General features: G+C 40.0%; 2 protein-coding genes across 8 annotated transcripts; one reads left to right on the top strand and one right to left on the bottom strand.

Annotated features, from left to right (window-relative positions):
• Nucleotides 1-1,373: 1,373 nt before the first annotated feature.
• chic1 (cysteine-rich hydrophobic domain 1) lies at nucleotides 1,374-13,196 on the top strand. Of its 4 annotated transcripts, none has more exons than XM_025063072.1 (6): nucleotides 1,374-1,558; nucleotides 3,035-3,089; nucleotides 4,030-4,185; nucleotides 4,538-4,594; nucleotides 5,014-5,073; nucleotides 12,802-13,196. In XM_025063072.1, the coding sequence occupies exons 1-6, from the start codon at nucleotides 1,410-1,412 to the stop codon at nucleotides 13,012-13,014; spliced, it is 690 nt and encodes a 229-aa protein (XP_024918840.1). In that variant the 5' UTR covers nucleotides 1,374-1,409; the 3' UTR covers nucleotides 13,015-13,196. The 4 variants fall into 4 exon arrangements, with proteins under 4 accessions (XP_024918840.1, XP_008324953.1, XP_008324954.1 ...); XM_008326731.3 differs by lacking the exon at nucleotides 12,802-13,196 and adding an exon at nucleotides 5,567-7,045 and having other exon boundaries at nucleotides 1,378-1,558; nucleotides 5,014-5,047; XM_008326732.3 differs by lacking the exon at nucleotides 12,802-13,196 and adding an exon at nucleotides 5,567-7,045 and having other exon boundaries at nucleotides 1,378-1,558.
• On the bottom strand, nucleotides 9,563-22,733 carry lnx2b (ligand of numb-protein X 2b). 4 transcript variants are annotated; one of them, XM_008326726.3, is made up of 10 exons: nucleotides 22,447-22,733; nucleotides 17,247-17,832; nucleotides 16,133-16,326; nucleotides 14,639-14,838; nucleotides 13,684-14,115; nucleotides 13,222-13,374; nucleotides 12,262-12,436; nucleotides 11,821-12,064; nucleotides 11,561-11,719; nucleotides 9,563-11,449 (listed from the first exon to the last, which is right to left on the bottom strand). In XM_008326726.3, the coding sequence occupies exons 2-10, from the start codon at nucleotides 17,648-17,650 to the stop codon at nucleotides 11,314-11,316; spliced, it is 2,097 nt and encodes a 698-aa protein (XP_008324948.1). In that variant the 5' UTR covers nucleotides 17,651-17,832; nucleotides 22,447-22,733; the 3' UTR covers nucleotides 9,563-11,313. The 4 variants fall into 4 exon arrangements, with proteins under 4 accessions (XP_008324948.1, XP_008324949.1, XP_008324950.1 ...); XM_008326727.2 differs by lacking the exon at nucleotides 22,447-22,733 and adding an exon at nucleotides 22,299-22,439; XM_008326728.3 differs by lacking the exon at nucleotides 22,447-22,733 and adding an exon at nucleotides 18,590-19,856.
• Between the last annotated feature and the right edge of the window lie 1,347 nt (nucleotides 22,734-24,080).

The raw sequence follows: 24,080 nt of genomic DNA, 5'->3' as shown, positions 1-24,080 counted from the left end.
GGTATCTGTTAATAGGTTTTATATCGTATTTTCTTTTCAATTTTGTTGACGTTATCGTGAGTTGTTTTTTTAGACCTCGAGCTATCACTGGTTTTCTAACCTTTGTTCAAATTAAAGCGAAATAACTGGAACAAACATTACAAGTTATGGGAAATGTTTTTATTTACTAAACCCTCGAAATGCTAACGCTTTCAAATGTTGTTTGGTCGAAGATTCCCGTAGTTCTGTTCAAGAGCTCAGGCATAAATAAATAAATGCTGTTGACGTATGTAGTCGTCAATTATCGACGATTAAGTTACTAAAAACTGCAGCAAAGTGAGAATGGGAACTTTGAAATGATTGTCTTTCATATATGGCTGTGTGAAAATACTTGGGATACAGTATAATTAAGTGATAGGGTAAATAAAAATCATAATTTCGTAACAAAAGTATTTTGTAATGGTTTGGTTTGGTTGAAGTCATTTGAGTGACTTCAGTCCGAAACGAAAAAATCTAAGAGAATCCCGGAAAAGAAAATGACTGATTTATAGTTGGCTCCAGTGTCAGGATGTAAATCTGCCCAGTTGGTAATCAACGTGACGTTTTTAGGCCTCGTCTAAAGAGATGGTTACTAACTAGTCACTTACTACGATCGGCTAAAAACAACAATTGACAAACTTTTTACTGATACTTCATAAACCAATAATGTGTTTTATGAAAAATGTTATCGTACAAAAAACAAGTTGACATTTCCTCTACACAATTTGAACATATGTACATATTTATTACAGTTAAAAATGTATGCAATCATCGTTCTTGAGCAGACTGTAGAATTGACAGACTTCAATCTGGTAAAACGGACTGTGCAAATCTGTCAGTCAACCGTAAGTAGTGTTCTTTCGGTCCAGAATGTCATACCTTTTTTACAGCACCTTTTGGAGGTGTAGGTGTTTGCCTCTCCCCCAGCTGATCAGTAAAACACCCATTCTGCTTTTTAAATCTTATACTAATGGCCATTTGATGACATGTATTTTAAATAACCTAATCCTATTTCAGTATTGACTCCATCTTTCGTCTTTTTTTAATCTTTTTAGGAGTTATTCCCTTTCCACAGAGACTATTTCTGGCCATGTCAGCATGGGTGCAATATCTGTCCCTCCTTCAGAGTCTCATATATTTATTCTGATGAACTTCTCATCAAAATTATGAAGAAATAGACTACTGTTCTAATGTCCTTGGTTTTAAATTAAGTAGTCTACTCTTCTTCTTCTTCTTCTTCTTCTTCTTCTTATTATTATTATTATTATTATTATTATTATTATTATTATTATTATGGATTCCTGAACCCTCCTCTTCCACAAGTCTACTGCTGGTCCTCCAGCGCGCTCACGCTCCAGCTTTTTCCGTGCGCGTCCCTTACACGTGACGTCATGAGCGTGTCTCTGGCCAACATGGCGGACTTTGATACCATTTATGAGTTAGAGGAAGACGAAGAGGATGAAAACGTAGTGAGCGACGAACACTTGGTCAGATATTGCCCGGAACCTGTGGTGATGCGAGGGGCAGGGCACATCACAGTGTAAGCGGAGCCTCGTTCGTTCTGTCTGGGTCTGTGTCAACGATAGTCTGCCTTTAGCTGCTACTGTTAGCCTGAGAGCTAACACAAATCACAACAAGTTGACGGTCAGTAGACATATGTTGTTACATGAGGACAGACGGGGTTCGGTTCTGAGCAGAGTATTGTCACTGTGTTACAGTGAAGGCGACTCTTGTGTGACGTTGAAATGTAGATTTGGACGACATGATTAAACGAATTAAGTAAAAAAAAAAACGATAAAAAACTACTGTAAACATATTGTTGTCATTATCCGAATCAGAAAACACAAGATGGTTTATTGCTAAAATTGAAAGCCAACCAGAATTTCGAGTGTTTATTGAGTGTCAATATTCATCGCGAGATAAACAGAATTAAAAACAATTAGCTTCTTTTTAATTAAAAAAATACACTATTGCAAACCTGTGAACGTCAAGTTTTGCTTATTTAAGTAGTGACAGTAATTATGTTATCAGTCAAGTTCAACACAAAGTCACCACCTTAATTACCCTATAAAGTTTTTTATTGTTTACCTGAGCTCTTTATAGTGTCACAGCAGTTAGACTTCTATTATCTTTACAGCCTGCACAGTCTTTCAAGTAAATATACTCATCATTTCAAAAAATATTATTCCAAATCAATATTTGGGACACTATTGAGTGCAGTCTGCTGTATAAAAACGTTAAGGTTGCATGGATAGTTGATGTTACATCAAAAACAAGTTTCTACATATTTTAGTTTAATCACTGGTTCATAATAAACAGCTGTTTTTGGTAGATTCCCTAATGTTTGAGCAGACTACTAACTAAACAAATAAAAAAATGATTATTTTAATTACTTTCCTTACAGATACAATAATAAAACAGGTTTGTACATTTTTTGCACCTTATCGTCCAAATGAATAGAGAAAAATATCTCCATGTCGTGTGATTATAGAAATACTGATCATTTGTTGGGCTGTTTCTTCCCAAACTCTCAGTGTTTTATGTCTCATCTTACAAACCATAATGTTAAGACCTAAACTCTGTGGAGTCCAGACCATCTGTTGCAGGACTCTCTTGTTCTTGTTGCCGTGAATACTGTCTGCAAATGTGGGTCATTTATTGGGCTGCAAAACCGTTTAAGGTTTAGATAAACACCTTAAACATGTTTTTGTTACATTTGTTAAATGAATAAACTACACTGTGGGTCGGTTATGATGGCACATAATAATTTATTGTGGATTGATAGTGGGTACAGACTGATTCATGATTACCTATATTTGAAAAGTGAATAATTGTTTTTTTTTTAATGAAACAAATTCTCTGAAGTGAAATTATTATAATGTAAATACTGTCTTAGTTTTGTTACACACTGAATTCTTGCTATTCATGTCAACAAAAATAAAAACAGTAACTACTGAATAACTGTATGATATTTTCATTCTTTCAGTCATTTAATGTGTTTTTCTTTTCTCCTCAGGTTCGGACTGAGCAACAGATTTGACACAGAATTTCCTTCTGTTCTCACGGGAAAGGTACAGTTGCCTTTTGCTTTTCTTCCATTCAAGTCTTGCAGGCTGCCTGCTTTCTGTTCAACTCCAAGTCGGAAGAATTGAGTAATTAAAACCACAGTGATTCTTTTGTCGGGGCCTTTAACAGCCCCGACTTCCCCGAAACCTCCCCATTCAAACCTCTCCAAGTGGGTTTGATCTGAGGCAGATGCATTTCAAGCAGCACACCGCAGTGCATAGAAAAGAGTCTGAATGTGCTGCTGTCCAGCCCTGTCAATGAGTAAGCTGTCTGTGGGGCTCAGTGGATAGCGACCCCGGTGTTTTGAAGACTCCTCCAACTCCAGGTGATAAAATAATGAAATGAAGCCTCTGCCAGAAAGCTTCCTGGGTCAGACAGCCAAACACAAAAAGGCTGCAGGGGTAAGAGCAGGCAGAGGGAAGTGTGGGCCAATAAAAAGTACCTCCAGTATTGTGATCCAGGGTGACGTGATGGATGAGGTCACAATTATGATGATTGAAGGGTGCAGATCAGGCCCTGCTGGGCTTTATTCTGAGCTCTTTGGCTGTTTGCAAAGAGACCTTTGCATCCTGTCATAAAAGATTACGACCCCAGTTTTATGGCGTACAGACTCAGTGAGGAATGAGCATCCATTCAAGTTGTTTGGCCGACGCTGCCACAGGCACTGAGCTTATCTCTCCTTTGAATCCCTCCTTGCCTTGAACACTTCAGAGCTCGGTTAGCAAGTCAGAGCCATTGTATTCAGGAGATGCCATCTCATCTCTGGACAACATCTGCAAATATCTACCTGTTGCTTTTCTAAACCCTTTTGATGTTGGTGCACAGGGATCTTTGATGACTGTAGTCAGCTCCCCTCAAAAGAAACACATTATTTGTTTTCTACCCGTTTGTCTTCAAGTTGAATAATTCGGTTTTTACACGTTCTGTTCTGTTTTGCTCTCTCAGGTAGCACCAGAGGAGTTTAAGACCAGTATCAGCAGGGTGAACGCGTGCCTGAAGAAGAACTTGCCAGTGAATGTGAAGTGGCTTCTCTGTGGCTGCTTGTGCTGTTGCTGTACAGTGGGCTGCAGCCTGTGGCCTGTTATCTGCCTCAACAAGAGGGTGAGTTACCAGAGCCGTCACGTGGACGTTTTAACTCTCCCTCACATCAGCGTTGATTACTCAGGGGCTGGTTTTAGCAATTCAGCCACTGCTGGTCTTAGTGTAGAGGGCCATAACAACTCATGTTCAATTAGTGGCCCTGTGTAGAAATGATGCATTGCGTTACCCAGCCGCCTCGCTTGAGGGTGTGTCACTTAGAGGCCCTGTTACCACTCAGAATTACTGACAACAGAGTGGAAATTACTGGACTGTAAATCAGGGGTTCAGTTCATAAATCCTAACAATCCACACCTTTTTACTGTCCTTTATCAAATAAAATGTTATTTATTATTATTTTTGTTATTTCCAACAGACGAGAAGGTCGATCCAGAAGTTGTTGGAGTGGGAAAATCACAGACTATATCACAAGGTAAGAAGGACATGGAGAAGAAAGTGTTTCAACTTTCTCTCAAAGTTTCTTCACTTCTCGGGTTAACAAAAATTTGTCTTCTTTGAAGAGTCTTAAGCTGCAGTGCAAGTTGCTCAGAGCCGTTTGCCTTGGGTTTGGTGTCTGAGTGGACGGCGAGGTCAGCTCTGAAATGTGGTGTTAATTTTGTTTTGTCTCGCAGCAACAAATTACAGCTAGTAGTTGTGCAAGGGCATAAAGGAAGCACTTCAGGGTGTCTGCCCACTGGTTGACCCCACAGAGACCAGACAGCCCTGTTCTCAAATTCCCCTGACACTGAAGGAGAGATCTCAGACAGATTTTCTTTGTGCGTGTGTGTGTGTGTGTGTGTATAAAGGGTGGAATGGTCACTCATTGTGTCGGCTTTTGTCTTTTCTTCACAGCTCGGCCTGCACTGGAAACTCAGCAAGAGAAAATGTGAGAGCAGTAATATGATGGAATATGTGAGTAGAGAAAACAGCTGTCAAGTGGTGTCACACTTGAGTCAAGTGCTTCAACTGATGATTATTTTCATGACCCATTAACCTGCTGGTCCCCACTACAGCTTTGAAAAGGAAATAAAACAAACCATCATTTGAAAATAGTTGGTACACACACAAAAACAAAACAATAAAACCTAAAAGTCGTAATATATATAAGAAATATAATATAAGAAATACATTATGGGATTTTCTGTAATACAGTCCAAACACGTTAGGAGTTGACAAAGATATTGGAAGGAAATGTCTTAGATAAGTGTTTAATTAAGTTACTTTAACAAGTTCAGACATTTAAAAAAAAAAAAAAACTTTGAAGGACTGTTTTGATTTAACACTGGTATTTTAAAGACACTGTTTCCCAAATTCCACTTTGAACTCACCTTAGTCACAGTTAAAGCTCTGCTCTGAACCTGTTGCACTGATGACTGTTTGTCTTCTTTCTATATTTTCTCTGTAGGTGATTCTTATAGAATTCTTACCCAAATATCCAATATTCCGTCCAGACTGAGGAGGCTCCTATATCAGAGTGAATGTGCAGCCCTTGAATATTACATTTAGTGCCTTGTACATACAGTGTTTTGGAGCAAAGGGTCTGCGCCTGCGTCTTCTAGTGACGAGTAGTGCATCTCCCAGAACCTTGTAAATGAATTTGTAACACTGTCACTTTGCTTTAGAGCAGATTTTGCACATTCTTTACCGACTGAAGTAGGTCTAACGTTCCCTCTGTTGTTGCACTCGGCGTGTCGTTTGTCTGTGTTAAAAATGAAACAAGTTAAACATTTCCAAAAAAAAAAGAAAAAAGTGCATTTACCCCAAAGAAGCATCAGCCTGATTCCCATCTCTCCTATGAATGAATCCCTTTGCTTAGAATGTGAAGCATCTGCCTTCCTGGTCTCTCCTTGCCTTATGAATAATAATGAAAAAAAACTCAAACAGTAACATGGGAAATGTAAACATCAGGTATTTTAATGAGACTGAAGTATAAAATGCTCTTTGTGGGGTTTTCTCCCTTTGAATCCTGTTCTTTTTTTTTTAAGAAGATGGGATCGTTGAAGTTGCCTAACATACGTCCTACATTTTCACCTTCTGTCTGAGTGTGCGAGTGTGTGTGTGTATTTTTCCATGTAACCCTGCGTGCGTACCAAGTAGCTGTTAGAAAAACTTGACCTGTAAATACCATGTTAGGAGAAGCTGTACATTGATATACTATTGTTTACATGAAGTAACGTAGCTCTTTGTTATTGTTTGCCAATATTATCGTTGTACCATAGTTTCTATGAATAAAAACGACTGTGTATCTTTCTAGCTCAAATGGACCTGGTTCTAACGTAAGCCATAAAGTAACGATGTGCGTGACGCAGGAGTCGGGACTTGTTTATTGCACTCAAGCATAAGAGGAAGTCGGGTTTGACAGACTGAAATGAACCGTGGGTGTTCAGTGGTGATGTTTGCCAATGATGATGTTCAGTGATCATCATCTCTCTGAAGCATCAGCTCTAATGTGCTGTTGGATGGTTGAAACTGCGCACTTCCTCTCAGTAATATTATCATTTATTGTTTCTCCCTGTAATCTGTTTTCTTTTTTATAGTTTTGTTTTTCTGTGCAGTACTGTTTTGGTCCTGTGTTGAGAAGCACATGCATCAACAGTTGTTTGTGTCCTGAGCAGATGGTTCCTTGATTTCACTCACTTCAGCCTAGTGTTATGGTTTGTTTGTTTTTTTTTTTGTTTGTTTTTTGTTTGATAAAATCTTTGTGGAGAGACAGCTGTGCGGCGTTGTATTCGAGTGCCTCTTGATTCTTGGCTGAACCATAGAGAACTACAGGGTGAAATCAGATTTTTAAATCTTCCTCCCAGTGTTGTCCTTATTGCAATTCTTGTACTTGTTTGCCATGATGATTCCTATGGAGAGAGAAAATAAAAATTGTTGCTTTTGACATTTTTCTTTGCTGCCATTTTTATTAAAAACAATTATCTTTTTGAAGGCAGGTTGATCATTTCCAGTCCACCTGTTGTTTTGCCGACATTCAACCTCTGGCTAAAGCTGGTTCACTTTTTCATCATGTTTATGTAACATACGTACTGTAGATATTTTTGGCCTATTGACTTTAAGCTATTCCTGGGTCAGTTCTAATCATCATGACGGGATAATGGTGTTATTTTGGCCACATTTGAGATACTGTGTTTATTATTATTGTGTACTTCTATATAGCAGTTGGCTATATGTTTGACAATTTCTTGTCTGATGACTTAGTTATTCAGCTGTATTTATTTACTTTCAACTTCAACTTTTGTTAGCTCAAAGGTATTTTGTGGCTAATCATTTTAGATCGCAAGTCTAGTCTAGGTTATCTTTAAGCTGGTTTTGTCTCAAGTTGAACTGTAATGGACTTGGCTTATTCAGTATTATTTCCACTTTATGTCTGTGCTAACTAGGCTAACTAGCTTACCATTTCTCAGTATTATTAGCAGTCATGTTTATCATGACACATCAAAAGAATCGTTTGTGCTTTATAGTCAAGTTTACATTATAATAAAGGGGATTCCCTGCCATCTAATACCATTGACTTTTAGGTTCTGTTGCACCTAGTGGTCAGATGAGGTACTGCAGGGAAGAACTGATGTTTGGTAGGTTAGGTTTTTTTATTATTATTATTTTAATGTTTTAAAAAGTATTTTGAAAATATGGACCTGTCTATTTAAACAAAAAACATTTTTATTCCCAATCTATTACAACTCTGCTGCCTCTTGTGATCAAACACAATTGTTTCACACCTTAAGGAGATGCAACTGTTTGTAACTTGAGTTGCTAAGTTGAAAGTGTCACAACACTGTTAGAAAAACGCACAGTGCAGTAAAACCTCAGTTTGAACAGAGACAGGCAGTGAATGGGGCAACAAAAAACACAAAGGACCATAAAAGCAGCTCCACTGAAGTCCAGCAGCACAGTTTTCGGGGGTTGTGGACAAATTCAGTGCAGTATCCTGAGTATTCTCTCTCCCCTGTCCACTGATCCATGACATTAGAATTTATCAGCAGCAGGTTCATGAAAAAACGCTCCACTTCACTTTTATAAATGTGTCAAGTAATTGCAGGCAGCCTTGTTAAACTTAATGATGCAACACCTTGTTAAACATGACAAACAGCCGCGTGTCTGCTGCTGCGACAGACGACTGAAGGCAAAAATGAAAAACCTGCGTCAGTGAAGATAGGTAATAATAGTTTGTCTTTTACACAAGGCTCATGAAATTAACCTTGAAATATACAATTCTGCTTTTGCAGAATACAGGGATCTATAACTAATATGATGTTTTTGATTAAAATTAACTGATTTGCTTTTTATAATCAATTTTATCTTCTACACCACTACATTTAAACAAGAAATAATGACCCTTCATTCCAATAATCAATCTGACCGCGCTCTTTAATCCTCACCTATAGATGCTTCTGTTATACTAAAGCAATGTGCTGTTAGGAAGGGTCGTCTTGAGTTTTCGCACACTTAGGAAATGTCACTGTTTCCTCACATACATTGTTTTATTTAATTTCACAACATGAAGAGCAGCACCAACAGTTCTGTGTCCCGTAGACATTCTCCTGCTGACCCTCTTCTTTGGTGGTTTCTTCCTGGTGCAGATCAATGAATGAGACACCGCACAGTTTGACTTTCATTTGTAATGTTTGAATATGCAGATGTTCTTGGTTCAGTTTTTTCACAAACACTAAGTAGTGTGGGACAGAAGGACACCTAAAAGGCTGTCAGACCTAAGCTGCACATGCCGGATACAGTTGAGGACATGTTATTTGTCACAGGGAGAGAATAATGTGAAAAATATTTTTTCTGCTTTTCATAGAAGAAGAGACAAAGTTGTCAGGAAGGATATCCCAGGAGAATAATCCAGGAAAAGCTCTTGTGACCAGACACTGGTCATCATCATGTCACTCTAGTCTAGAGGCTCCCTGTGAGATGTAAGCTGTTTTTTTGTAAATTTCCTCATCTGTGCCAATGTTTTTGGTCTTCTTCAGACCCACTTCAGCCTTTGTACTTGACGTCTGTCTGCCGTCCAAACCATGCTCTTCTGTTTCTTGACATATGCTCATAAAAAGAATGTGTATAAAGGAATAACTTGGTTTTTTTTTTTGACTGTTCAGTTTAGGTCCACCAGGGGTCACTGTACAGTTTATTGGACATTTTTCTAGCAGCGGTAAATCAACATTTTGGACTCAGCCTGTAGTCATGCTGGTAAATTTACGGCTTAATGACACTTACGGTGCTAATGTTATTTTATTGGCGAATGTAGCGAAAATATATATATTTTAAAAAGTTCTATATGTTTTAAGAAATATTAAATAGCTTTTGAATTGAAATAAAATGTATCTAAAAACAACACATGGAACATTCCAGAAGAAACTTCACTACTGACGCAGTAAATTAATAAAGAGAAGAAAACTAGTTTAAAATGACTTTATTCAACATAATTAAATCATGAACAAGCTTCAATCTATCTAACAAAGAAAAGGTCTCCTGGAAAGTAAATGTTACAACAAATCAAATGTAGCTAGACTAGCATTTCCATTCTCTGGACTATATTTCAAATATATACACTGTATAATGTGAAGAAATAATGGGAGAGGATGCATGTGGGCATTGAGTGGCAATTTAAGGCAACTACATTATGTGGTTTGTCCTTTAACATGTGCAAGGCACTCACTTAATATCATACAACGGACTTTGTATCATTTGAAATAAATAGAGATGGAAATATAGTGTAAAAACATATGGGTTTAATTTGCTCACATTATCTGTGCTCACTTTAAACTGAACAGATACTTAGACCCAAACTGTTTCCTTTCACTCTAATTAAATGATCCATAAAAACGTGTAAAGTCTCTTCCTTAAAATTTGTATATACCTTGTGCCTGTTAAAATAGGTCGCTTTTCCACAGACACGTTTGCTCCTTACATAAATAACCTCAAAATGTGTCTTTGTTTGACACAACACTAAATCACGATGTACATTTAGAATGATACATGGCTACAAAAGGTGGATTTTTTTCCTTGTTTGGCAAAAGTCTGCATTCTCTTTGTGACAAATGATCATCAGTAATTCTATCAATACGTGTGACATGTAAGACCGTGTTCACAGCTGTGGATGTCGTACAACTGAGTCACAGGAATCACAGAAATACATTGACCAATGCTTAACTGAGTATAAACATAAATCTATAGATGGAAAATCAAAACAAGGTCAGCACTAAAATAAAATCCTTCCTGGTAACAAAAAACAAACAAACAAAAAAATACAATAGTTCACTGATTGTCATCATCTGACATCCAGACTGAGCTGTACTGTATTCACCAGAGCAGGTACATGTCTGTCCATGTACTAATGTACACACACATTCTGTGTTGGATAACTGCAGATGTTCTTTGTGAGGAGTGACTGTATGAGGGATTGACACAACGTCAGTGCTCGGGCCTGAGACATGGGCACTCAGTGAAAACTGGACCCCCTGCTGGGACACACGAGAAAAGCAGAGGGAGTGTAGCCAATAGATTCTAGGTAACATGGCTGGAATCTATGTTTTAGTCCATGCTGGCAGCCATGTTCTAGTGACAGTCTATCATTAATGGTGTGTTAACATGGTCAGACATCAGTGAGTTTGTGTAGATGCACTATCTAACCACTGCACTGTGGTGCAGTGGTTACTTCCTGTATTGGTGTGCTGTATATTGTGCGATGTAGTGTGCAAACAACCACTGAAGAGGGCAGAGTTGTCCCCCTGGTCCAGGAGGTTTTTGGGTTTTATGGAATCACCAGTGTCAGTAAAATGTTGGTTTTAAGCGTCTGACAACAACAAAAAAAGTAAGAGTTGGTCGTAGAACTCCACTCTTAAGAGCTGTTTGTGCAGCGATTTGTGTCCGTCGTGCTGCGGTCATGGCATCAGTTACAAGGCTTTGCATTAATATTGTACGTAGTTTAATCACAGGCAAATGTTGTGCTGTTGTTTTCATAAATTTAGTCAGGTTCACTCTTGATCCAACACTGATGTTTAAGAACAAACCACATGTTATCCCTTCAATTAGACACAACCACAGCTAGAGTTCCATATGGAGGTGACAGTGAGTGTCCCAGGCAACACTGAAATCTGTGAGTGTGTGTGCACGTAGGACAAAGAGAGAGAAAGTACACGTGTGTCTTCTCTAGACTAGACTTCCAGGCCAGGACACCACAGTCAGAGTGACTTTATTCTTCTGTAGCTTCAGCATTGGAATGAGAGATGAGTTGTTCATCCCCACTGTTGTGGCTCCGTTCACTGCCACGATTTCATCACCGCACCTGGAAGTTAGAAGACCAGCAGATGATCAATGTGCTGTCTGCTAGGTGAGAGTGAAGACAGGACAGAGGAGGGGGTGACATCATATTGGAGTCAAAGTCAGGTCAACTTACTTCAGGCGTCCGTCAAAGTGAGCAGGTGTCCCAGGCACGATGGTTTTGATGAAGAAAGGCTGCTGACCGTGACTCTCCTCGTAGCCTCCGACAATACTGAAGCCCCAGCTCTCGTTGTTGGTCTTGTGCAGGACAATGTCACGACACCAATGCATGTGACTACAACAAGAGGCAGATTTTTTTCTCTTTAGGATCTAACTGAAGATGATGGTCTATATTTGATGAACTACACTCTTAAATTTGTTTGCGAACTACTTTACCTTGGTAATCCCAACCAGCGGGTCCACAGTGGTGTCCAGTTCAGGGTGTCATCCCTCAGATCGTCCATTAGGTCCATTTCGTCTCTGCTGACAGCGCTGCTGTCTTCCTCTGAGTCATCAGAGAGAGTCTGAATGACACGCAGCACGACCTGGGACTGGGCCGTCTGAGCCTTCAGCACAGACACGGCCTCGTTGTAGGTGAGCTGTGTCAGATCCACTCCATTGATGCTCAGCAAAATGTCACCTGAGGAAAAATGGAAGTAAAGAAAATATATCATGAATTTGAGCAGACAAACCAGGATTTTTGTAAACGATTAAAAAAATAACTAAATTAGCAGTTATCGTATTTACAGTACAACTCATAATGTTTCCTTCCTGCGTTCACTCCTGGGAAAACAAATTCAGAGGTGAAGTCACAGATCACCAGATGTTGCTTTGTACCTCTTTTGATGGTGCCATCTCGGTGTAAACAGCCGACAGGCTGCACACTGGTGATGTAAACAGGCAGGCGGTTGCGACAATCCCTGCCCCCCGCGATGGTGATGCCCAGGGAGAGTCGTGGCTCTTTCTTCAGACAGACAGTCTTCTCCTGGCTGGAAAACCCGCCTGGAGGATCCTGAGAAAAAACAAAGACACAAATTAAAGTTGTATTTAGGCTCATCGATGTCTTATAGTTATACTTGTAGATTTCTCTAGTAGAAACAAATGTGAAGAATTTGTGTTGTAGCAGAGAGCTAAAGGGAAGAAGAGGTCAACGTGTGAGGATCAACACTAGGCTCTCGTAACGGAAAAGATGTGTGGAAAATGACAGCTCTGACCAGCCTCCCTGCTTCTTCTTCAAGTCTGTAAACTATGAGAAGAGAAGACTGGGGGGAGGTGAAGGGGCTCTTCCTCCCCACAGCAGGGAGCACAACCCCCCAGCAAGACGAAAAGACTCAACTCTGCAGGCGAAAGCTAACTGTTACTGTCTTTGATCCTCAGTCTCCCGAAGACAGGGGCAGAAAAACAACAAGACAGTGGCTCTTTGGCAGCGGAGTGAGCAGCACCCTGGGCCTTTTGATCAGGACAGAGGGAGGCCTCAGAGAGTCTTTCATCTCTGCACACCGACGCAGGTGTCTGCTCTCAAACATTCTCACCCCGAAATGGGGGTTTGCTTTTCTTGCTGTTGACAGTGTACGATTAAACAGAGTGTGACGGAGCAATCATCAAGACAACACTGTGTTAACAAAAACAGAAAAGTCTAAACATTTTTACTTCAAAAACTGCATTTACTGCTACAAAAAAAGGGAAGCGGGGGTGGGTGGTGAGAGACACCCTGTCCTTGCACAATGTTTGACTCCTTTGCTTGTTTTCCTAATAATGCTGAGGTGGTTGGCAAAGAATGAATGGCTGTAGAATTACCTTCATGTATGTGGAGCGGCGCCTGAAGTACTGCGGCTCCACTGCTCTTCTGGCTGCTCTGCCGTGTTGACCCTCCCTGCTGCTGCTACTTCCTGCTTCATCCTGGCACTCTGTGGTTCTCATCACCACAAAGTTCACACGCACCTCACTGGCCTGAATGCATAGACAAAAAGCGCTTCAGTAGGAGTACAGTTTATATACAAAACGCTCTAATGTGTTATATGTATTTATTAGGCTAATCTGCCCTCTCCCTGTTTGCTTAGTGACTGGGAGTTTTTTTTGCTGAATGACATTTGTCAGATTAAAAACTTGACTTGACTATCTTGACTATCTATAACCGGGCCTTGTTGACCTTTAAATCCACAGCTAATAAAGAGCTAAATCATTTGGAAACGTGATTTTGTTCTATATTGTTCAGTTTTGGTCAGGAGGCTTTCATGTGGAAAGTTTTTGATTCTTTACCTGTATGATCTGTGCAGCACTCTCAGGCGTACCGTGTCTGAGATCATGTCCATTTATGGCCAACACTTTGTCATTGTTTCTCAATTTTCCATCTTTGGCTGCTAAGCCACCCAGGAGCAAGTCCAGAATGAAAACTCCGCTTTCATCTGATTTGCGGATGAGTTTGATGCCGAGCGGTTCGCTGCGCTGACTCTTCATCAGCGTCACCTGCAAGACTGTACCAGGATTGTTACTGGAGGTAGCATTGCTGTGATGACTTGGAGAGGTTTGGGAGGAGGCGATCGTAGGGGCAGAGATGGCGTGATGGTCAGACCGTGGATCTTTGTATTTAAAACCTTTCTCCTGCATCACTGTGAGCCTGAGAAGCGAAGGCTGCCGCAGCACAGTGATGGCCCGGCCGTGAGGGACTGAGGCCAAGCTGATGTCATTCACCTGGACAAACACGGCCCACAGGAAGTGTGACAACATAGTGGCGAAAAAGCAAGGTTTTGTTAAATACTGAACAATTAATGAAGGGTAGTAAGGTCATATATAGTCCTGTAACTTTGTATTTTTTCTAAAAATATATGGTCACTATCAAATAAAAACATTAATTTAAAGGATCGGGGAAAGAACTCCAATTTATTGATCTTTGCTTCACACGCAGCAGCTTAAAAAATACTAAACAAAAACCCCCAAAATGACAGAAACAGTGAGAAGAGAAACTGTGACATGGCTGCTGATGGTACCTGTTTGTGCCTGACAAAAACAAACCACACCTGGTTACCATGGAGCTAAAACTAGTCTCTCCTGAAAATCTACTTGTTTTCCATTCTCTGCAGTAGCGGCTGTGTGTGTTTACAGAACAGGTCACTGATATGGTGGTTATGCTGAGTTATGTTGATGTAAAGTCTTTCACACTGAGTCACCTAATTTCCCAGATATGCATAGGTTGCTCTCCCAGCAGTTTCTTTACCTCCAAGATGTGGTCCCCTGGGGCCAATCTGCCGTCACGGGCTGCAATCGAGTCTCGAATGATCTCCTGGATGACAATGTTCCCCAGTGGTGTGTCTTTTCCCCCTACAATGCGAAAGCCGAGATCCTCCTCAGGCTCATCTCTGAACAGTTCCACTGTGTTAGCTTCAGCTACCAGACTAGAGCGCAGGGGGGTGTTGTCTGGGGGAAAGAGAGGTCAAAGATCAACCAGAATTATAAGCCTGACTGTTTATGTCATTATTGTGTATATGCGCTAACTCTTAACTTGCTAACTGCTAATTCCAAAAAATACAACGTCTTCCTGTTTTGCAGACACTAGCCCTCAAACAGTTGAAGGGATAGTAGTGATAAGGTTTAAAATTGAGCGTTGCTAAAAACTGAGAAGTGCTGAGCAGTGCTTAAAACTAAAACTTTGGTTTAGTTTTAAAACTAAAAAGATGATATAATCATACCTGAGAAATCACAATACAAATTGCAGAATACAATAGAATAGAATTTATCTTCCACCCCATTTGTGCTCAAGAAAACCCAACAGTTAGAGCACATAGGAATAAAAAAGAAAACAATAAATATTGGGTCTGGTTCTGAAGATGTTTTTTTCTTCATCCATGTATGTTTCAGGTGTCGATTTTTTGAGGTGTCACTTCCGGAGAAACTCTTTTAGACACATAACATAAACTTCTTAAAACTTAAACTTTCCTCAACATGGAGAGGACAGCCAGACAGATTATTATGTCTGCACATTTTAGAAATGGAGATTAAAACTGTGGTGGTCAGTGGGATTTTGTGGCGAGCCACCACACTTACTGAACGTCATTGTTTATGAAACACCAGATTACATCAGATAACTCCTAACACTAGAGGATTATCAGTGGAGATAATCAGTAATAATCATCATTAAAAACAGAACGTTTCATTACTTGTCAGAAGCGAACTGAGCCAGAAAGTGGGCAAACTGACCATGCAGTGATTATTATGGTTGATATTTGAAAGGATGTGTATGTGAACTATAGTTTTCACTCTGCACCTTTGATATATTTTATAGGCAGACATTTGTATGGATATTCAGTAGCAGTAAAATTATGTTTAAATTTTTTTCTTTTTTTTCCCCACTATGATGACACTGGTTTAAACCAACATAAGCTGGTACATGTACCTCAGTCTAGTCTGATGATTCACCTGAGACAGGCCGGGAATCAAATCCTGGAGGCTATAAACATCAGTGACTCCTGTCTGTGTGTTTTGACAACAACCCCTACCTAGTTTTCATTTTTTGTAATGAGTGTAGCAGGGAAACAATTCCCACAGCACCTGAAAATGTCTGCTATCATTAATCTAAGTCATCACCAGACTGTGACCGAGCTTAAATCCCATTTCTTGAGCAGTCCTCCTTTTGATTATCATGTTGGTACAGGCATGTGGGTCTAGACTCACTATTCCAGAGGAAAGAGGGCATTCATACCTTTCTTCATACCTTCTTCACTTTCCTCAAAGGCAGGATTTATCAGCCCAGGGTCAGGCTGCTCTCTGGTGGGATTTCGAGAGAGCAAAACTGATAGCTTAGCATCACCAGGCAACTCTCCTTCACCTTTACGCCCTTTTAGTTCGTGCCACGAGGGCCTCTTCCTCCTCTCTGCTTCCTCCCTCAGTCTTCTAAAAACAGGGCATCTGTGCAAACAAAGAACATGAGCAATATATTTCAAAACCATTTCTTCCTTTTAAAACATCAAGTGTGCATAAAATACTGGGACAACCAGGAGTGTGTGGGACAAGAAACTCACATCATATGTCATATTGATGTCATTTTTGATGGAAATTTAATTTAAAATAAATGTATGCACATAATTAGTAACTGAAAGCACTGCAGACGTGCTCAACTGATTGACTCATTGACTGTTCATAGACTAGCTGAGCCCAACTGCTGCATGATCCTCACACGAACTTTGTCTTCTTGTCTGTTTGAACAGAGAGGCTGCAGCTGCACTATCTCCAAGTGACTACGTCATGGCTAGGAAAATAAGCACCACACTGGCCATAGGATAAACAATTTAACCGACACTGTTTTAGCTCAGTGATAACACATTTGTGCATTAGCAGCAGGAGTGGACAACCAGGAATTTGGGAAAAACTGTTAATTATATATCAGTGGCAGAACAGTGTCAATATTTGTTATTACACACATCAGCAGAAAGTGATTTTATTTATTTTGAAATCATAACAATGCGACAGACGTGTTACCACATATCACGTCAAGGAATGGTGTTTGTTCACAATGTATCTCTGGCATGTTAGAATTGCGATACTTTTTCTCAGGACTTTTTCTCCTATTTAACAATTGTGGAGGATCATGTACTGTGGTTCCATAGTGTGGAGCCTTACACGCAGAGGGTACTGGGTTTGAGTCCCACAGAATCCGCACTTAATGGTGTCTCCCGTGTGCGATGTAAAGACTTGCGCTGTGAATTTCCCCATTTTGGAATGAAGAAAGGATCAATATTTTTAATATATATTTAAAGAAGTGGGATGACATTGTCAGTTTTGTTCTTTTTGCCATTTTTTTCCTTAATGGTAAAACTGTAACTACTCACCTGTTGTGCAAGTGAGGCTGCAGTTCACAGCGCTGCATCTGCTGCTGGCACTCTTCATAGTAAGGGCAGGTCACAGCCAATTTGTCCAGCAGATTTCTGACCAGCAGGCTGGAGGGACGGCACTGATGTAGCTGTATTCTTTGGCGGTCCACTGGGCAAAAGTCCTGCTCCTTCAGGAAGTTGCTCAAGCAAAGGAAGCAATATGTGTGGCCACAAGGGGTGTCCATGGGTTTGAGCAGCGGCTGCAGACAGATGTGGCAAACTAGCTCATCGTCCACCTCGTCCTGGTACTCATACAGGTGGCTCTCCAGGCCCTCGTGCTGCTGACCACACTCCTTACAAACCCGTGCCCAGGAGAGACCTGCAGCACTGCTGCTGGCGGCTTTGGTTTCCACTGCAGCCATTGGCTGAGAAAGTTCAGTTCTTAGTCCAAAAATCTGCCTCCACTTATATCCTTCAGAAACTGAGTCTGGTTAAAACATCTACGACTGCATGACCAAGGCTGGATCCACTTAAACAGCAGAAGTGAAACAATGCTCCCGAGTCATCAAGGTCTCCACGGCTTCATACCTCGATCCTTGATTTTCTGTGGAGAGGGAGAAACGCAGTAAGATCTACAGCTGAATTTGAGCTATTCCTCCCCATACTGGCCAACTCCACAGGAAATGACAAATCCACCCAGCAGCGGCAATAAGGCAGCAAGCCACAGCTGCTTCCTCTCAGCGAGTTTCCTGAGGGACAAAGGGAATTCTCATCTCAGTAAAAGTCACTGTGCTCACACAGAAGGGGCTAAACTTTGTGAAATGGGACTCGAGAGCTAAGTCAAAACCCTGCTAATGGGAATGAACAAAAGTTTTCAAGGAACTGGGAAAAAATGTAGTCGCCTCCACTAATGAACTGCTGTGCCCAATCAACAGTGGTCTCCATCCCTTTGTGTCGATCCTAATCTTCTCTAATTCCTTTTCATAAGGCTAGTGCTGATCAGCAACGCATTCTTTGGTGAAACTTTTGGCAGCAAAAAAGGACGATATTACATAATTCATACCAAATGCACCAATGTGTCTTGTGAATTTGGGTGATACAAATATAAACTGGCCTGACTTGGACTTTGTATTTGGTCTTATTAACTGTAAAAAAAAAGTTATATCACCATCGTCACTGGCCACCAATGTTCCTACTGACAGTATTTTGAAAGAATACTGAACATTAAAGTTACAATTAATTGTACAGAATATACAACCATATAATTCTCCAAGGCATTTTATCTACGTACAAGTTCATGAAGAAAACATTCATTTCACCTCTCCCTAAAGGAAAAAAATTGAAAATAACTCTTTTTTTACCTTCAGCTTCCTTCCTTTTGTGACCCAATACGGATTCAAGGCACAAAAGAAGTACATTATCATCAGCGTGATTACCTTGGAGCGACTCATCCAAGATGATATCTTTGTTGTCAAGCCCTTAGTAGCCACTGCATGCAAACACAAGAGTCCAACAGAGCGGCTGCCTGGAGCTCAACTGAAACCAGAGCTCTGCCTCTCCTGCTGCATGCTGTCAGAATATGTGTGTGTTAATGTGCGTGTGTGTGTGTGTGTGTGTGTGAACGTGTATGTTTTGGTGCCTGACTTTGACTGCACTCATATCTGGAATGCTGAGGGGAACTTGTGTACCCAAGCAGAGTGAGTGGAAAGCAGAAGTGTTCCCACCGCCTGTCTCCAGCTAATTTGAGTGTGTGAAGCTCAGACTGCTGATGCCGCACTAACACAGGTGAAGCACTCTCAGGAGCTGAATGACTGATTGCAAAGCAGAAGTCTGATTGCGACTATGTGGGGACATGTCTTTCCACATGCATGCACAAGGGCTGAGGTCATACAGACCTTCTTTCTCTCTTTGTCTCTGCTTTGTGCAAATGATACGTCGGCCTGTAATGGATAGGGGTCATGGATCTTGTAGCACCGAGGGAGAAACAGTGTTAACCAGGCTGTGCTCCAATTATTTTGGCTCAATCTCACTATTTTACTTTCAAATGAAAACAGTGTTTTTACAGGTCAAAACCATCTGCCTATAAACGGGTATCCCACATCCACTTTAGGAGCAAATACAATGTAAATTCACACACTTAAAACTCATCTCCTTCCTGTTTAAAACAATGGAAACAGCAGTGCTTCAGCTTCAACTCTTTGATATCTGCAGCACTTAAACACCAGGAATTTCCGTGGAAGAATTTATGCGTCTTCAAAACAATAAATTCAAAATGCTGCTTTACTACAACGGTCATTATTGATTGTGTTATCATTTACACAAACACACTTTCACTCACAACAAACGCCCACTCCTTTGTTTTTTTAGTAGTGTACTATCTGCCCTCTGATAGTATATGTAACACACTGAGGTTGAAAGGTGCACAGTGCTAAAGGTGTTTGACTTTTGAGTTATTTATTAATACTTCATGTTATGTAACTAATAGGCGTGGGTAGCTGTATGTTCATCAATGGAACAGCAGGGAATTAATAACAGCCTTGTTCTTTCTTGGAATTTCCTTTGTGTCAGTAAAATTCTTCTGCATATTTTAATCGAGTGTTTGCTTGATATATATAAAATTATCTTTAGCAGTTTTGAAAATATTGTATCTGCTAGTGTTTGCTTGATATATATAAAATTATGTTTAGCAGTTTTGAAAATATTGAAATAATGAAAATGTTTATTGTTTAATTGTTTAGTGTTTAAAATGTTTTTGTTTTTTAATTGTTTAGTGTTTAAAATGTTTTTGGGTGTTTTAATTCCCATGAAAAAGTTACTTTCAACCACTAGCAGAAGCTACATAATTCCTGTTTCCTGTTCTTTGGACTCTGGTCTTAAGGTTATATTTAGTCGGGCAGTTTGCAGACAAATACTGAGTCTCAGCTTAATAATAAATTACTACAAGTCTGGTTTCACTATGTCATGCCATTAGGATTTAAGTAAAAAAAAATGTCAATGTCATTATTTACAGTTCTGTGAAAAAATATAAACTGCTTTCTATGAGTATCATGTTTTTGTTAAGCAAGTTAGCCATAATGACAGAACCTTCATCCAAAGCCTTGTAATCATGTGATAGTCTAAGCTAAGTAGATATATAACTGTGGCGCTGTAGTCTTTGAAAGGATTACCATGGTGGCGTTCCATGACAGCACAGCCAAATCACTGGCTTAGGTGGTGGATACGACTGATTCGTATGTGTTGCCCCACCTTCAGTCAAATCAGGTGTAGCCAGGGTACACTAACAATTTCTACAGTGCATGAGGCAGGATGTGTGTTGTGTCTACCTTTGCTCAGAGGTAGTGTCTGGTGAGTGTCTAGTGAACAGGTTACTCATCAGTGACTAAATGTTTAAGATAGAACTAATTGAGAAGCTCAATCTAAAAGATTCCATTCAAAAGTCTTCCTTTGTTAAATAATTGTTTAAAGCTCAAGTTAAAATTTAACTTCATTTGTCATCTGTTCTGAGAAATGTTGGCACATTATGTAACAGGTTTATCAACAACCTGCAGAGGTCTCATGCTTCTAACACAATAACCGTTATTTGCATTGCATTGCCCGTACAGAAAATGGAATGATAGTTTGCCCCACAATTTCCCACAGTAACTCCCTTCAGGTATTCATTATCAACAAACCTGTTTCAGTGTGACAACAACATGTGCCGTGGTACAAGCAAAAAGTCACATAAGGAGGAGGATAAGCCTACACTCACGAGACTTTTGAGCCTACCATTGTTAAGCACAGCAGACTGGCCTCCATACACTTTGACTCAACATGTCAACAGTGTATTCAGCATGAAGAGCTGGATCTCATACTTCTTGTTCATTGTTTTTACTTTCAGCTGCTTTCTTTAGAAGTCACCAATGCATATCATGTTACTCCATCTCACCCCATCCTTTGATATCTATTTCTATTTTTTTTGTTTGCCATATATCCACAATCTCTCCCCAGCACGTCCAAACCATCTCATCCTCACCTCTTTAAGTTTATTTCAAAACGGCTCAATATTAACTGTCCCCCCGATCTGCCCATTTCTAATCTGGGCTATCCTGGGTGCTCCTTATGAAAATCTTTTTCTCTCTGCCACCATCAGCTCAGCCTCCTGTATTTAAGACAATATCACAGTATATAAACTATATATCAAGGTAGGTACTGTCTCATAAACCTTCCCCTTTCAGCCTGCCTGAGAGGCTTTAATTCTCTTATGTCATATTCTTTGTACGGTTGACCCAAGGCACTTGAACTCATCAACCTTTTTTATCTTCACTCATAACAGCTTTATCTTTCAACCTGCCTCACTCTCTCTATGCAAATGCAAATTTGTTTACACACATATTCTTTCTGTAAAGTATACTGTTATTCAATTGTTATTATGCTCTTGATGATGATTACACAAGTACTTAGTAGACAATATGGTAACATTTGATATCCATGTCAAGATGACGATTTTAAATAGAATGTAACTTCTGGTAATGCATTTCTGTAGTATGTATAATTTTGGTTATTGTTGTTTGTTTTTGCTTTTAAATTTTGTTCTGCTGATTTTAAATGTATATGACGATATATTTCTGCTACTAAATATTGTCCAGACCTGAGCAGTCGATTGTGAAAATTGTGATATAAAGAAGGCCTATAGTTTTGACTATTTCCCAATAAGTAATCTAGTAATAGCGTATTTGTTTGCTCTCGGTGTTGTTTTACTGAAATAAAACGTTAAATATGTTGCACCTGTGGTGTGCTGTCACTTAGGGGACCATAAATAAGTCCCTGTCCCCACAGGTCAGTCATGGCCACTGCTGCTCTTTAACACACATTTCTTTGGCTCCTGGTGAGAGTGTAACATGGACGGTGCTGTGGTTGGAACACAGCAGGTAACGTCACATTACCATTATGACCTGCTGTTAAAACCTACACACATTTACCACATTCGGCCAACCCAGTTACCCCTCTTGTTGGGCTAGAAAACACACTGATATTACATTTTCTACCGTAGTTTCTGTAATGTGCTAAAGTCCGGAATGAAACTCGTCTTACCTGCGCGGACGGTGTTTTTTCCGGAAGCAGTGAAACCGCGGCTTTGCTAAAACAAAGACACGACTGTGTCTGACTGGGGGGGGACGAGCCCAGAAACAACACAGACCCATTAATATAGAGATTCTCGGCATTTTTCTCTTTCTTTTACCTTATTCGTGACTGTAGAATTGTCGCAGTCTCGTCTGTCCCAGGTGGAGTTCAGTTCAGCCCACAGACAGTCTGGGCTACTTTCCCAGTTTCGTAGGAACGACACACGTAACGAGGCGACAGGCGTAGAAGACAGGAAGAAGGAGCAGCACACAGTGTACAGGTGTACGTTCACTGCTCTGCTGTAGTCTGGACTCTGTCCTCATTGTTCATAAACCAGCAGAGCTGCTGCTGGTGCTGGTGTTGCTGCTGTTGTTGCTGCTGCTGCTGCTGCTGCTCAGACTGCAGTGAATCAGCAACTATACATTATATCATGCCCAAAAGAGTACAGTCTCCTGTAGGTTATTGTTAGGGTTTTTTAGGGGTGGTGCTCTCCATAGCTGCAGTCCAACTACAGAAAAAAAACACACAAGGCTAAGAAACTGAAAAGGTCTCTAGTAATACACCTTAAAGTACATATAAAAAATCATAAATGATTTTGGAGTACATAATATTTGCTGCCTTTTGGCCGGGTGTTGGAGTTGGTCAGTTGGAATCCCATGACAGTCACAGGAGCCTAAAGTTGTCAAAAATGGATCAAGGAGGGTGAAAGAAGCCAACCTTAATATATGGGTGGTTGTACTGTAGTACTGATAAATATAATAATATTATTATATAAATATTTTAAAAACATTTTGAGTAAAAAGGGCTTGGAATGTATGTATTTATCCATTTTTAAATACATATAACAACTTTACCCAGATAAACAAATTATGTAGGATCACTTTTTACACATCGTTAATCTGAAAATATTATATATTTGTAGACACCAGGACTATGTTTACTCCACTATAGTTTTACTTTAAAATGAATCTATCCTTTGCTGCTTGTGTAATGGGAATGATTAGATGTCCAGAGTTTTACTGAGGGAGTTAAAGCAGCACTTGGTGAAAATGTGATTTATGTGGAATTGTCTTATCTTTCCCCAGTGGAGTTCAACTTACAGACAAAGTCTGGGCCACTTTCCCAGTTTCCAGTTACATATTCGGTGACAGGCAAGAGTCAAGATTGTTGGAAAACTTGAGTAAAGCCTTTATAAGTCCAGCCAAGAATTTGTTGCTGGCCCCGTTTATAGCTGCACCCATACCTTCTAAACATTGGATTTCATTATTTACCGGGACATTAAAGCTGCATTACCACCATGTAAGGATTATGACATCATACCACTGTGGGAGAGTGTAGCCTATAAATACATTTAGAATGGAGAACATGAAGTGAATTAGCAGCCTCAGTCTGCCTCAGTTGTAAAAAATTGTATGTTTTTTCCTCATGTCAATGACAGTATTTGACTAGGAAAGTACAGAAGAAGAAGAATTAGCTTTTTTGGTCATTGTAAAGGGTCTTTTGGTGCTTATACAACAAAACAACAGCTGTATTTAACATGCACCCCTCCAATCGTCCTAGCCCCTTGCCACTAGGACACCGCCCCTGATGATGACAGATATGCATACTAATGAGAAATAAAACTGTACCAAAAAGTACTGAATAGAGAATCACCAAGTATTGGAATCAAAAGTAATGGTGAATACTCGAGTGTACTTTCTAATACTCACCCAGCACAGTCCAGTCCAATGTGATGTGTTATACATACTTGTG

This window comes from Cynoglossus semilaevis, chromosome 15 (genome assembly GCF_000523025.1).
Source record: "Cynoglossus semilaevis isolate Cse_v1.0 chromosome 15, Cse_v1.0, whole genome shotgun sequence".
In the NCBI taxonomy this organism is placed as follows: domain Eukaryota; kingdom Metazoa; phylum Chordata; class Actinopteri; order Pleuronectiformes; family Cynoglossidae; genus Cynoglossus; species Cynoglossus semilaevis.
The sequence above is the reverse complement of the archived record's forward strand: the minus strand, read 5'-3'. Positions and strand labels throughout refer to the sequence as shown.

Coding starts and splice junctions, on each gene's coding strand:
- chic1 (XM_025063072.1), top strand. CDS start 1,410: ATGAGCGTGTCTCTGGCCAACATGGCGGACTTTGATACCATTTATGAG. Junction 1,559..3,034: donor GGGGCAGGGCACATCACAGT/GTAAGCGGAGCC, acceptor TTTTCTCCTCAG/GTTCGGACTGAGCAACAGAT. Junction 5,074..12,801: donor GCAGTAATATGATGGAATAT/GTGAGTAGAGAA, acceptor TTTGATCCTCAG/TCTCCCGAAGACAGGGGCAG.
- lnx2b (XM_008326726.3), bottom strand. CDS start 17,650: ATGGCTGCAGTGGAAACCAAAGCCGCCAGCAGCAGTGCTGCAGGTCTC. Junction 13,375..13,683: donor GTGCTGCACAGATCATACAG/GTAAAGAATCAA, acceptor CTATGCATTCAG/GCCAGTGAGGTGCGTGTGAA. Junction 12,437..13,221: donor GCCGCTCCACATACATGAAG/GTAATTCTACAG, acceptor GTTTTTTCTCAG/GATCCTCCAGGCGGGTTTTC.